Source organism: Desmodus rotundus, chromosome 3 (genome assembly GCF_022682495.2).
Source record: "Desmodus rotundus isolate HL8 chromosome 3, HLdesRot8A.1, whole genome shotgun sequence".
Lineage (NCBI taxonomy): Eukaryota > Metazoa > Chordata > Mammalia > Chiroptera > Phyllostomidae > Desmodus > Desmodus rotundus.
The window spans coordinates 107,668,021-107,682,511 of NC_071389.1; the positions used below are offsets into that span (position 1 = coordinate 107,668,021).

The 14,491-nt window shown below is 38.0% G+C and overlaps 1 protein-coding gene across 9 annotated transcripts in view; it reads right to left on the minus strand.

The window, feature by feature from the left end:
* PAN3 (poly(A) specific ribonuclease subunit PAN3) overlaps positions 1 to 14,491 on the minus strand; it is a 148,394-nt gene that overhangs the window by 86,496 nt on the left and 47,407 nt on the right. For 7 of the 9 annotated variants that reach the window (XR_008426421.2, XR_008426420.2, XM_053920737.2 and 4 more), the window contains one exon: positions 12,418 to 12,579. The exons of the other annotated variants lie outside the window; for them this stretch is intronic. Coding sequence is in view for 5 of the 7 variants with exons in the window: in XM_053920737.2 (XP_053776712.1) it covers positions 12,418 to 12,579 (162 nt within the window). In the remaining 2 variants the exon portion in view is untranslated. The remainder of the gene's footprint in view (positions 1 to 12,417; positions 12,580 to 14,491) is intronic. 9 annotated transcript variants of the gene reach the window in all.

Here is a 14,491-nt window from a genome sequence, read left to right on the forward strand (position 1 = left end):
TGAGACTGTACCCATATCATGCAACTGTAACAAACAAAAATTTAAGAAAATGTAGAAAACATTAAATTTGAAGACTAATATTAGGTCGAAGACTCATCTCACCAGCTAATCTTTAATCTGGGTTCATTCATTCAATCATTTGAATATCTAATACATAAGACACTGTGCTAGGCACCGTGGAGAAGATATATAAAGCATAGCCACTGTGTTCTAGAAGTTCACAGAATGGCTTTCCACAGGGATAGTATGTGCCCTGAACCCAATTCCATACCCCCAAAAGCTCAGAACATCCACATATCAAAAATATTAACTATCTATAGTGTGACTTAAACTGTCCTATAAGACAAATTACATATACATTTATCAGAGCAATGTAAATTCTAGAGAAAAGTTGTGTTCCAAATGCTTAAAGCTGTCTAATTAGATCATAAGACCATGTTTGAACTGAATCTTAAAAAACAAGTTTGCTGAGTCAAGACAGAGAGAAGGGCACACCAAGCAAAGTGAGTGTTCGAAGGCGGCAGCAGACAGAACGTGGTACTGCAAATAGTTCAGTAGGTCTGCCACAGTAATCGGGAGGGAGATACCTTAATACCTTTCTAAAATATGTGGGTTTTGTTCTAATGACAAAGAACAGATAATAGAAACTAGAAACAAATTCAGATAATTACCCAGGTAGTAGTTTGAAAGATAAGACCATTAGCAGGGAACCAGGTAAGAGACTATAATAATAATAGTCCAGATAAAAAATAAAGGAAGTCCTAAATTATATCTTAGTGATATTAAAAGTGAGGACAATTTCAAAGTACCACAATCAACAGATCTCAGTGGATGAAGAATATGGCCAGTAAGGAAGATGGAAGAGTCAAGAGCTCAAATATTAAGTAACTGTGCGGTATCAGTAATCAAGACAAACAGTGGGCATATACTTGCGAATGACCATGTACAGATATGTGTAAATGAAATGAAAGAATGGGTTTGAAAGAAAAGATGTGGTGTTCACTGTAGACATGTTAGATTTAAAGTCTTATGCCATATAGAGATGTTTAAAAGAAGCTAATATTTAGAAGAGTGAGAATAGAGAACTGGGAGAATAATAAAATATATCTTGGAGTCCAATGTGACTAGGGAATAGCTGAAGTAATGAAGATACGTGAGATCACCAAAGGGCAACGTGTAGAGTAAAAGAGGAGAATCAAGGACAGAGCTTGGGAGAGTTCCTGAGGGCAAGGCAAAGTGGGCATGAGGTCCCCAAAAGAGACCAAGAACAGCCTAAGACAAGAGAACAGAAGTTTCAAGGACTGAGGAATGGACAATGATGTCAAATGGAACAGCAGTCAAGTGAGAACTGTTATATTTGGTAGTTAGGTAACCTTATCGAAAGAATTTCTCTAGAGTGATCATATTGAAAGGCAAAATGCTAGGAATTAAAGGATAAATGAAAGGTGAAGAAGTAGTGACAATAAGCCTTTCTCCAACTGTATCCGTTTCCCAAATGCACTGACCACAGAACATTTCCTCATGAAGCATTCCTTGGTTCCTTGGTTCTGGTGTTTCCAGAATGGGTGAAACTTCAACATGGCATGTCAAGGGAGAGACTGTCTAAAATTGAAAAGGGGTAGGAAAAGGAATAAATTGCTAGAAGGAATAAAGACAGGTTCTAAAGCATATAGTAAAGGAACACCCCTTTGTCTGATGAGGAAGAAAAACACTAAGCAAAGGTACAACCGAAAATGTTCTACAGAGGTAGAAAGCTGACGCATGAGGCAATTCTTTCTCAATGACCCCCCCCACTTCTGAAGAACACAAGTCATTTACTCAAAAGTGAAGAGAGAAAGTGAGTAGGTTTTAAGAGATTAAAGATTAAGAACAGCAGCTATAGAGAACAGGAGAAAAAGAAGAGGTTCTGAGGTGGGATGGGGGTGAGAAAGTAGTACCTATATAGTAATTCCATTTTAGCTGCACCAGAGTTTTTTAGCTCTTCAAAGCACTGAGAAATTCTGAGTAGATAGGTTGAAGCTTCACCATTATACATTCCAATCCATTCCATCTAAAACCCAAATGATCCCATTTTCTGAGGTCTAGAGACTAGAAATCACCTGAAAAAATACCAAAACTCACAAGTAACCGAGATTTAAGCACACCCAATAAGTTTACAAAACCTCTCTGGGACCTTAAAAGCACAGTAACAAACAACCAGAATTCACAGGACAATTTTTGCATCAAGAGATTTTAATGTGAGCATTCTCAGTATTAGACACTTCTTAAAAGAAAGGCCATTTCATTAGACAAGAGGGGAAAACACCATCAAAAGAGTTGTTGACAAATATGAATTGCCTAATACACCCAATAGTTCTCGTACATTTATACAACATTGGGGATAAGCTAAAACAACAGTAATACTAAAATTTATGATTCATAACCACAGTATTTCCAAAGGTGTGAGATGAATGAATACAATTTTATTTAATATGTCACTGTTTTTAGGTAAATCTTAACGTGAAAGACCCTGAGACATTTATGAAAGAATGAATTTTCCATCCTTTCATTCAAGTTGACACCTAATTCCTATGTGAAGGATGGGAACACAGAGGTATTCCCTCAAAAAAAAAGAAAAAGCATTTTAAATTAATTTTTAAAAATATTCCAATGCATCAACATTAAAATGTGAACCCCTAAAATACAAGTGTCACTGCCTCATTCTATACCATGATGCCACATATATCTCAATATCACCTACTGACAGCTAGCACCCTAAATAAATATAAACAAAGACTAGCTTTGGAATGATAAGGTAAAACTGGAGGAATGGACATGTATTTAATATGTACTATGTTCTCAGAAATTCGAATCCTCACAACAATTCGGAAAGGTACGTGATAAAATATTTCAAACATGTACAACAGCATTTGAACTTTACACAAATGAAAAATCTTGAGTTCACATACAGATTGATCAGGTAGAGGGATGGGTAAACATCCTAGGCAGAGACTGAGAAAAGATAAAAGTAAATTAGCAATTAGGTGGAATATAGTATTGTTGACAAGGAGTCTTAGATGACCTTCCATCTACCATCTACTAGGTGTTTGGGCAGAGATCATGGAAAATATACAAAATAGAGAAGCTCTGTTCCTTAACAACACTGTCAAGAAGTTAGTAAGACTACTACCAGGCTCAGAAATTGAAAACTATCAAGAATACTTGGACAATGTTAACCTTTACATTTTAAAAAACAGAAGATCCACCTGGACAGTATACTTCAGTTCATTGGAGCGTTGTCCCATGGAACAAAGGGTCAGGGGTTTGAAACCTGGTCAGGGAACATGCCTGGGTTGTGGATTCAGTCCCTGGTCCAGGTACAAATGAGAGGCAACTGATCAATGTTTCTCTCTCACATCAATGTTTCTCTCCCCCTCTCTAACCATGTAAGTACGTCTTTGGGTGAGGATTTAAAAAAAAAAAAAAAGATCCTCAACATTTCAAAAGAAGTCACCATCCTATGTTCTAAGTCAGTTGTGATAATAAAACTAAGCACTGGTAACATGTGGTGGCTATAAATTCCAGAAAACCTATGATCGATTCTTTTTAAATATATAAAAGCCTTAAAATAGTCACAAATAGCACATTATACCTAAAAAAGCAAATTAGATGGCAACATTTAGAGTCAAGCAAAATACCTTAAGGGAACAAAAATAATAAAGTAAACACATGCCTTTTTTCAAGTAATTACAATCCAGTGGAAAAAGACAAACAGGAAAGCAAACTTAATATAAAACACCATGAAATAATTATTAACACCAAGTATGTGGAAATAGGGGAAAAAATGTTGATTTGTAGTGTTTGAGCAAGTATTCACAGAGAACGTAGCATCTGACCTAACTCTTAAAGGAAAAGTGAGGAAATATTTTTTTCAGGTTCAGTAACCACAGTAGAGACGCAAAGGTACATAACAGAGAACTGACAATGTATTTCATATTACATGAGATATGAAAGATTCCATATGATTATAATTTAGTATGTGTGGATGGTTAGAGATATAGCCCTAGAAAGGCAGAACAGATCCTGAAAGGAACTGACAAAAATTATTCAGAACATACACTTAAGGTATAAACTAGTCAGCAGTGTTAACAAAAGCGAAGAGAAGGATACTGCAGAATTTTAAAGAATAGGGATTAGAGGTGGATGAGATAGTAGGAAAATATAAGAATTTAGAATAAAACACATGTGAACTAGAATCCCAGCTCTATTTCTTACTAACAATGAGGATTATGCCATTTCTCTATTTGTCAAATGTGGATAATGACATTATTGTAGTAAAGCCTTAATATGAAGGCAAATGAAGCCTGCCTGCTGTACTGTTTTTCAGTTTCCTTCTCATAATAAAAGGTAGAGTGTGAGTGATAACAGGAAAAAGTCACGTAACACAGCCTCAGTGACTAGGAAGATAAAGGCATTAATTAAAGAAGAAATATACGCGAATATTTTAAAAAGCAGTAGATTGGGAAGAACAGAAAACTATAGTCAGCTTACATGTCAAATTTGCAGTGATATCATAGGCAGGAAAAATGTGAACCTAGCACAGAAGGCAGAATAGAAACAAAATTTTAAGAATCTTAGGCATACAGAGGAAAGCAAAGAACAAGTAAGCCAAGAACAGGAGCTCATAAGGAGCCAAGATGAAACACAGACATGAACACAGATGGCCGGTGTGACTCAGTTGGCTGGGCCTAGTCCAGAAAATCCAAAGGTCGCTAGATCAATTCCCAGTCAGAGTACATGCCTGGGTTGTGTGTTCAGCCCCCAGTCGGGGCACTTGCAAGAGGCAACCGATGGATGTTTCTCTGTCCCATATCAATGTTTCTCTCCCTTTCTCCCTCAATTCCTCTCTACATCTATAAGAGAAAATAATTTTTTTTTAATGCAGACTTCTGCTCAAGATGGCAGCACAGGTAAACATGGCTCGCCTATTTACACAACCACAATCCCTCAGAACTATTAGAAATCGAGTTGAATGGAAGGCTGACAACTACAGAACTAAAAAAACCACATCCATCCAGACTGGTAAGAAGGGTAGAGATATGCAACAGGTTGGTCCCACATCCATGTGTAGTAGATAAAAATTCAGGAGGGATATCTTGGGAGCAAGGAGTCCCAGCCCCACACCAGGTCCCCCAGCCCTGAGTTCCAGTGCCAGAAAGAGAAGTCCCCATAACTTCTGGCTGCAAAAACCAATGAGAATTGAGTTGGTGGAAGAAGGTTCTGGAGTCCCAAACACTTCCACTTAAAGAACCCGCACATGGACTTACTCAGACTCACTCCATCTGAACTCCAGCACAGTGGCATACAGGGAAGAACTGAAGTGTCTACCATCAAGGCAGGAGCTGGGAGACAGCTTTCTCCCAGACAGAATGGCAGATAGAGGCCATTGACCCTTTTCTGAACCCTCCCCTCACAGAGCTAGCAGGCAGGTGCCATATCTGAGATACCATCAACCTGGCTAACAATATTTACTCCATCCTGGAAACCCCAGACTCCTTCCCACCCAACATCTTAACAGTGCATTTCCCACACGAATGGTTGGTCTTGGTTCGTGCTTCCTAAATCCTATGAAACAAGCAACAGCTGGCCTCAGTAAGCCCCCAAGACTCCCCTACCCCATACCTCTTATTTAGTGGCCCCCCGGGGCATGGCACTAGCAGCGGCCATACTAGATTCACAACTTGGCTTCACCTGGGAATCTCCAAGCCCAGCACAAGTAGCACTCATCTAAGATTGCTTTGTAGCTTATGCAGGTGGCCCCAGGCAGAACACAGGTGGGGGCTGACCTTGGCCTGGACAACCTGGGAAACCCCAGAGCCTAAGCACCCAGTGGACAGCTACAGACCACATCAGAGCATTACTGCTCTGCCCCTGCACAGCTGATCCTCCACAGAGGGCAGAGGTTAGTGGACAGTGGTCACAGCCAGTCCTTACAGCTGACTGGCATGGATAAATCCCTCTCATTGATCTGCCAACATCAACCAAGGCTCAACTACAAGCGAAGGGTGTATACTCAGCCCACAGGAAGGGTGCACCTCAAGTACCCAGCTTGGGTGATAGGGAGGCTGTGCCACTGGACCCTACAGAACATCTACTACACTAGGCAATGCTACCAAGACAGGGAGTCACAGCAATTCTACCTAATACATAGAAACACACACAGGGAGGCTTCCAAAATGAGGAGACAGAGAAATATGGCCCAAATGAAAGAACAGATCAGAACTCCAGACAAAGAGCTAAACAAAATGGAGATAAGCAATCTATCAGATGCAGAGTTCAAAATGCTGGTTATAAGGATGCTCAAGGAACTTAGGGAGAACCGCAAAAGCATAAAAAAGATCTGGTCAGAACTTTTTGAACTGGTCAGAACTAGTTGAAATAAAGAACAATTTACAGGGAAGCAACAGTAGAGTGGATGAAGGTGAGAATTAAATCAATGATTTGAAACACAAGGAAGCAAAAAACAACCAATAAGAACAAGAAGAAAAAAGAATCTAAAAAAATGAGGATAGTGTAAGCATCCTCTGGGACAACTTCAAGAGGTGCAACGCTTGCATCATAGGGTGCAAGAAAGAGAAGAGAAAGAGCAAGATATTGGAAATCTATTTGAAAACATAATGAAAGAAAACTTCCCTAAACTTGGTGAAGGAAATAGACATGTACATCCAGGAAGCACAGAGAATCCCAACAAAATGGATGCACAGAGGCTCACTCCCAAGACACATCATAATTAAAATGCCACAGGTTAAAGATAAAGAGAGAATCTTAAGAGCAGCAAGAGGAAATAAGTTATCTACAGGGGAGTTCCTGTAAGACGGCCAGCTGATTTCTCAAAGGAAACTTTGCAGGCTAGAAGGGATTAGCAAGAAATACTCAAAGTCATAAAAACCAGACACCTACAGCCAAGATTGCTCTACCCAGCAAAGCTACCATTTAGAATCAAAGGGCAGATAAAGAGCTTCCCAGATAAGAAAAAAACCAGAGGAGTTCATCATCATCAACCCATTATTATAGGAAATGTTAAAGGGATTTATTTAAGAAAAAGAAGATCAAAACTATGAACAATAAAATGGCTTTAATACATATCTATCAACAACTAAATGTAAAAAACAAACAAGAACAGAGATAGAGTCATGGATCCAGACAGCACTTTGATGGGTTGTCAGATGGGAGGAGGGTGGGGGGAATGGGTGAATAGGGGAGGGAATTAAGAAGTACAAATAGGTAGTTACGAAATAGCCATGGGGATATAAAGTACAGTATAGGAAATGGAGTAGTCGAAGAACTTACATGCATAATCCATGGATATGAACAATGGTACGGAGAGTACCTGAGGGAGTGGGAGGTGCAGGATGGAAGAGGGGAAAGGGGGAAAATTTGGGACTGTAATAGCATAACCAATAAAATGTAATTAAAAATATAAAATAAAAAATAAGACTGCAAAGAAGAAAGTTTCAAAAACAAAAACCAGCCATATTAGGTGTTGAATAAAACTACTCAATTTGCTAATTAAGGAGATCTCTGACAAACTCTGAGAGCAGTTTTAGCAAAATTTTGGTGGCACCACAGGCACTGAAGGAATAAATGGCTGGTAAAGAAATCACAGAAAAGATTGAATCTATTCAACGGGTCCCCAAGTATGAAATTCAGCTAGTAATGGAGACCATGTGGGCATTATCAGTATTTCAAATAGCCACATGAAAACCAAATTTATTTTCTACCAACCTACAAAAAACTAAGAAAAATACTGTTTGATTCTCTGATTAGCATATTATAGATTTTTTAGAATGAAAGCATGAATCACTGTTTTACAAATGTATGTTTGGTAGACAGTTCTTTCACATTACGAGATTTCTGGTAGGAAAGAAAGAAAGAAATTATTAAGCACTAAAAGGTTGGGGACCATGGCTCTTGAAAGAAATCCAGTACTGAGGAAAACAAATGCAATTATGAAAAATACAGGTAGAGGTTCAGTAGTATAACTTAAGCTACTTTATTCTTGTACAACTATTCCTGAACAAGGTATTCAATAAGCATCCACTGCTGTGTTTCATAAACGAATCATATTCCACCAAGCTTCAGTGAAACTTCTTAATACTGTTCTCTGAAAAAGTAGTTCAAAAATTTCCTTAGAAGTTTAGCCATAAGTAGCAAAACGAGGACCCCAGAGCCCGAGGCTGTTAGAATACCTTCTACCCAACTTCTCTCTTTCCTCCAGTCCCACATGTCTGCTTTGCACAAGAAAGTCAGGTATTTATTGAATACCATGGTTCTGAGAGAACCAAGATGGAGGAGTAGGTAGATACACTGCACCTCCTCGCACAACAAAAGAAGGACAACAACAATTTAAAGACAATAAAACAACCAGAACTGACAGAAAATTGAACTGCACAAAAGTCCAACAACCAGAGGAGATAAAGAAGAAACATTCATCCAAACTGGTAGGAGGGGTGTAGACGGGCAGCTGGGGCAGAGAGGACTCGGCAACACAGCTGGACCCAGAGCCATGGTGGACTGTGGAGCGAACAGAGCAGGCAGTGTGACTGCCAGCAGACCCCGTGGCCCCACATTCGCGCATAGATAAACCAGGAGGGCCAGATCCAGAGAGGTGGAGGATTGTGGAATGAACCGGGCAGGCAGTGCAACTACTAGCAGACCCCGCGATCCCACATTCGTGCATAGATAAACCGGGAGGAACAGCGGGGGAGTGAAACAGACCACACAACCCAGGGCTCCAGCTCGGGGAAATAAAGCCTCAAACCTCTGATTGAAAACACCCGTGGGGGTTCAGGAGGCAGCTGGAGAAACTCCCAGCCTCACAGGAGAGGTCGTTGGAGAGACCCACAGGGGCCTAGGGTGTGCACAAGCCCACCCACTCGGGAATCAGCACTAGAGGGGCCCAATTTGATTGTGGGTAGCGGAGGGAGTGACTGAAAGCCAGCAGAGAGTAGAGCAAGCGCCATTGCTCCCTCTGGGCCCCTCGACCCCATACAGTGTCACAGCACAGCGACCAGCATTACCCCACCCCTGTGAACACCTAAGGCTCCGCCCCTTTACATAACAGGCAAGCCAAGACAAAAAAAAAAAAAAAAGGCCCAAATGAAAGAACACTTCAAAGCTCCAGAAAAAATACAACTAAGCGAGGAAGAGATAGCTAACCTATCAGATGCACAGTTCAAAACACTGGTAATTAGGATGCTCACAGAATTGGTTGAATTTGGTCTCAAATTAGATGAAAAAATGAAGGCTACGCTAAGAGAAACAAAGGAAAATGTACAGGGAACCAATAGTGATGCGAAGGAAACTGGGACTCAAATCAATGGTGTGGACCAGAAGGAAGAAAGAAACATCCAACCAGAAAAGAATGAAGAAACAAGAATTCAAAAAAAATGAGGACAGGCTTAGGAACCTCCCGGACATCTTGAAACGTTCCAACATCCGAATTATAGGGGTGCCAGAAGGAGAAGAGGAAGAACAAAAAATTGAAAACTTATTTGAACAAATAAGGAAGGAGAACTTCCCCAGTCTGGCAAAGGAAACAGACTTCCAGGAAGTCCAGGAAGCTCAGAGAGTCCCAAAGAAGCTGGACCCAAGGAGGAACACACCAAGGCACATCATCATTACATTACCCAAGATGAAACAGAAGGAAAGAATCTTAGAAGAAGCAAGAGGAAAGGACACAGTTATCTACAAAGGAGTTCCCATAAGACTGTCAGCTGATTTCTCCAAAGAGACCTTACAGGCAAGAAGGGGCTGGAAAGAAGTATTCCCAGTCATGAAAGGCAAGGACCTACACCCAAGACTGCTCTATCCAGCAAAGCTTTCATTTAGAATGGAAGGGCAGATCAAGTGCTTCTCAGATAAAGTCAAGTTCAAGGAGTTCATCATCACCAAACCATTATTATATGAAATGTTAAAGGGACTTATCTAAAAAAAAGAAGATAAAAAATAGGAACAGTAAAAATGACAAAACTCACAGTTATTAACCACACCTAAAACAAAAACAAAAGCAAACTAAGAAAACAACTAGAACAGAAACAGAACCACAGGAATGGAGCTCACATGGAGGGTGATCAACAGGGGAGTGGGAGGGGGAGAGAGGGGGGAAAGGTACAGAGAATAAATAGCATAAATGATAGGTGGAAAATAAGACAGGGGGATGATAAGAATAGTATAGGAAATGTAGAAGCCAAAGAACTTATAAGTATGACCCATGGACATGAACTATAGGGGGGGAATGTGGGAGGGAGGGGGCGGGCAGGATGGAGTGGAGTGAAGGGGGGGAAGTGGGCAACTGTAATAGCATAATCAATAAATATATTTAAAAAAAAGAAAGAAAAGAAGAGAAAGACTCATACTTTGTGACTAAAAAAAAAAAAAGAAAAGAAAATACTTAACAGCAACATTTGTCCCATAAGTATTAGAAAGATCAAAGAGACAATATATGTAAAGAACTCAACACAGTGCCTGGCACAAAGTAACCCTTTAAGAAACATAGCTATAATTACTAAAATAAAATATAGACAAACATGTCTCTGACCTTAGGATTGAGAAGATCTAAGTTTTAAAGAAAAGGAAACAAATTAAACAAGGAATATTAATATATCTGGCTATATAATCCTTCCAAATTTATGTGAAAAACATAAAATATAAAAAAGTAAACACCATACAAAACTAAAAAATATTGGTATAGAATTGATTTATATAAATTATTTTTCTTATACAATAGAAAGATTAAAAAACTCCATAGGAAAAAAGATAAGCAACACCAAATAACCAATTTAGGAATCCACAAAGATAGTAATGAAGACCAAACTAGATGGCTATTTTCAGTACTTCAACATGACATACAGTGTGAGGTATTATTGCTCCTCCAGTATTAAAACACACTAACAAGGCATTCCTCATGTTCTTAAAGGAAAAGAACTATTTGAAGCATAATAGTAGTATTTGAAATACTAGATTCAGGTATCAGCAAGTCAATCTTTCTCACACTGAAAGCAAATCTATTACTAGCCATTTTAACCACAAACTAAGCATAATTCGAGCATATATTCTTATACTTACCTAACAATTTTTCTAGCTGTGCTAAAAAGAGGTATCTGAAAACTGCCACTGGGATAAAGGGGCAGGGGCAGGGGCAGTTGTGGAGGTTGAGTGGCTCTATACCTTTGTCAGTGTTTCATTCCACAACCTATTACCAGCAATTCCAGTTCCACTTATATCTACTGTTATATAGTTCAGGTCCAATTTATTTTCAGATTTTCTTTTTAAGACTGAAAAATAATTCTAACAATCCACATCAAATCTCTCTACTTCTGATATCAAAACAAAAATACAGTAAACTATATTGAAGTTCATAACTGATACATCCAAAACTTTACACTGAAATTTTAAGTACATGATTACATGGACCCCCCTAACCGGTTTATCTTTATATATGCTACCAAAATTTCAGTTGGGCAAATACAATATTTTGCAATATTTAGAATTAACTTCTTTATTTCTGTACCCAAAGCAATACATGTATTGCTATGGTATTAATATTGAACAGACAAAAATATTGTGGAACACTTGCAAAATACAAGATTAGTGACAGAAATAAAACCAAGTTTTTAGCTTTGTTTTACCTTTTCAGTGTGTGGTATGTGTATGTGGGATTATGTCTTTTTGCTAGCAATATATTAAAAATACCAATTTACTCAGAAAGGAAAGATATTCTACTTCCAGCTAAACTGAATTTTAATTAATAGATCTATATTATACAACCACCAACTTTTAAAAATAATGTAATAATTATAGTCCAAACTGAACATAGTTCAATTATTTTTATACTTCAGAATTTTATACCAAAGCTAGCCTTTGAGTTATAAAAATTCATTTTCATTATTTAGCACTGACTGATATAGCAGAGTCAAAGACCGGAATGAATCTATAATAACCGCATAACATACTACTGAAGGTGGTTTTAGAGAAAACACTTGACAAGTTTGTTCACAATTCTTATTTCCTAGTAAAAATACAAAAAACTAAGCTTCCCATTGTTCAAATTCCAAATAAATACGATTTTCTATAATAAATTTTATAATATCATTTTTCAATGTAGTATCCTGAATAATTCTGTGTATTAAAAATAATTAAACTTAACAGTTAACAAGAGCCAAAAGGAAAAAACTAAATTTAATAAAAGAATAGAAAAATATAAAAGCAAAGAAAACTCAAAAAGCCACCAAACAAAATCATTTACTTGGTTAATGGGCCACTAGCCTCACTTAAATGTATCATCTAAGCTACCCAATATCACACCCACCACCCCAAAGACACAGAAAGCAGCGAAGATATTCACTTTCAAAAAATGTCCAGTAAAATTATTTTTACCTGTAAATTGTTTTCTGTGACTCTGTTCCACCAAACCATATTGATGGGTACTCCTGATTTACACCTGTCAGCAAGGCAGCCGATAGGGTTCTTTGCTTTTCGTGCCTTTGATCCCATCGGAACTAGCCTCTCCTCCAGCATCCCCAGGCGATACTTCCTTGGCTAGGAAAAAGAAGGAAAGAAACCAGGCCACTCCTAACATCCCCCACACTAATCTAAACTAGCAAAACTAACAAAGAAGATATCTGGAATGGTGGAATAGAAAACAATTAAATTGCTAAAACAGTTCTTCTAATGTCCTATCACCACCCATCATTTCCCACCCCCACCCCCAAAACACGCCTCCAAAAAACCCACAGTCCTAACAGGCTTAACAGCAATATTATAATATAAAGCAACAGATGTTTTAGAGAAATGCATTATGATCTGAGTTAATAACACCTTAGTAAATAGAAATTAACTTATCAGCAAAGTAAATGCTTTGCAAAATTTTTTCCACTGGCACTTACCTATTCTCATTGCAATATGAAGAAATGGCTTCAAGCGCACAAGATACAGGTAAAAAATTTCTCCAAACTATATACCATTTTCTGCTCCCCATCTCACGGTCTTATTTCCTACTGGGAACTACCTCGCTTTAGAGAAGAGGCTAATTCCTAGAGAATGTGCTTTTTTTAATTTTTAAAATTCTGTACAAAGTAGATCAGAGTACAATTCATTCTATCTGAAGTGGGCATTCAACTGAAGGCACTCAATGAAAAGAAATCATCTCAGCCCTGACTGGTGTAGCTCTGTTGGTTGGGCATCATCCTGCAAAGCGAAAGGTCACCAGTTCGATTCCCAGTCAGGGCACCTGCCTGGGTTGCAGGTTCAGTACCCAGTTGGGGCTGCATACCAGAGGCAAATGATGGATGTTTCTCTCTCACATCAATGTTTTTCTCCCTCTCATTTAACTGTAGCAAAGTTACATCAAACTGAATCTTAAAGGGAATTTGTGTGTGTGTGTGTGTGTGTGTGTGTGTGTGTGTGTGTGTGTGTTATTTTCCCTTTAAGGAATGCTGATACATTCTTGGGAAGATATCTAATTTAAGACCTGAAATTTTAAAAATCTATGTTTACTCATTGCTCTGTCATAAGCTTGTTGAAGCAAATAATTAAGTTAACTCTTTTCATAAAACATGTCATAACCGGAGAAATATAGAAAATACATAAAAAATAATTTTTCCAGCATAAAGACAACCAATTTGAAGAAAACACTTGATTTCAAAATGACCTTGTAAATTATGCTTGTGGAAATTATTCTATGTACTTTAGATTCTCCAGTCCACAAATGGCCCTCCACTGTATTTTCTTTGGTTTAAGGAGAGAAAAAAGATTAAACTTTCATAAGAAAGGCAACTAGTCTACCTACATACACAATAATTATAGTCATAGATAAAGTTCGATGAGGGTAAAACAACTCCACCTCTATGCAATCATGGGCCTAATCAATTATTCTGTATCTCATCACAAGCAACTTTTGTAGATGAGAATAAAAATGTAGATTTTAGAGCCATATTGCAAATGAAAATTTTAAAGCAAGTTATTTCTAGTAACATCTCACAATTATAAAGACTTATACAGCAAAAATAATATATCTTTAATTAAGCCTTCACTAATTTGTAATTTATATTTTAGAAAATGTAGGGGCTAACGCTTATTCAAACTATCGGAAAAGATTGACACATCCAAGGATATTTATTTAACAAAATCACAACTTGTCAAATAGGACTTATATAAGGACACCTAAATTCCAGTCATATATTTGAAAGCAAGAAAATTAGTGCTTTAAATGTTCTTTTGTTACTAAGTTCTTCACAAACTCAGACTTGCTTTTTGACCCCAAAATTACAATTACTGCAATTAGGACAATTTATTTTCTTATTGTAGGGCATTAAGCAACATAGAATAAGAGTTTTAAATAATCAAGTGTGTCATCCTCCTTCCCTAACAGCTTTCATTATATGTTTTTTGTTTTTCCAAAGAGGGATTCATCACTCCTCCCACTCTTCCCCATCTCCTCCAAAACCTGTAA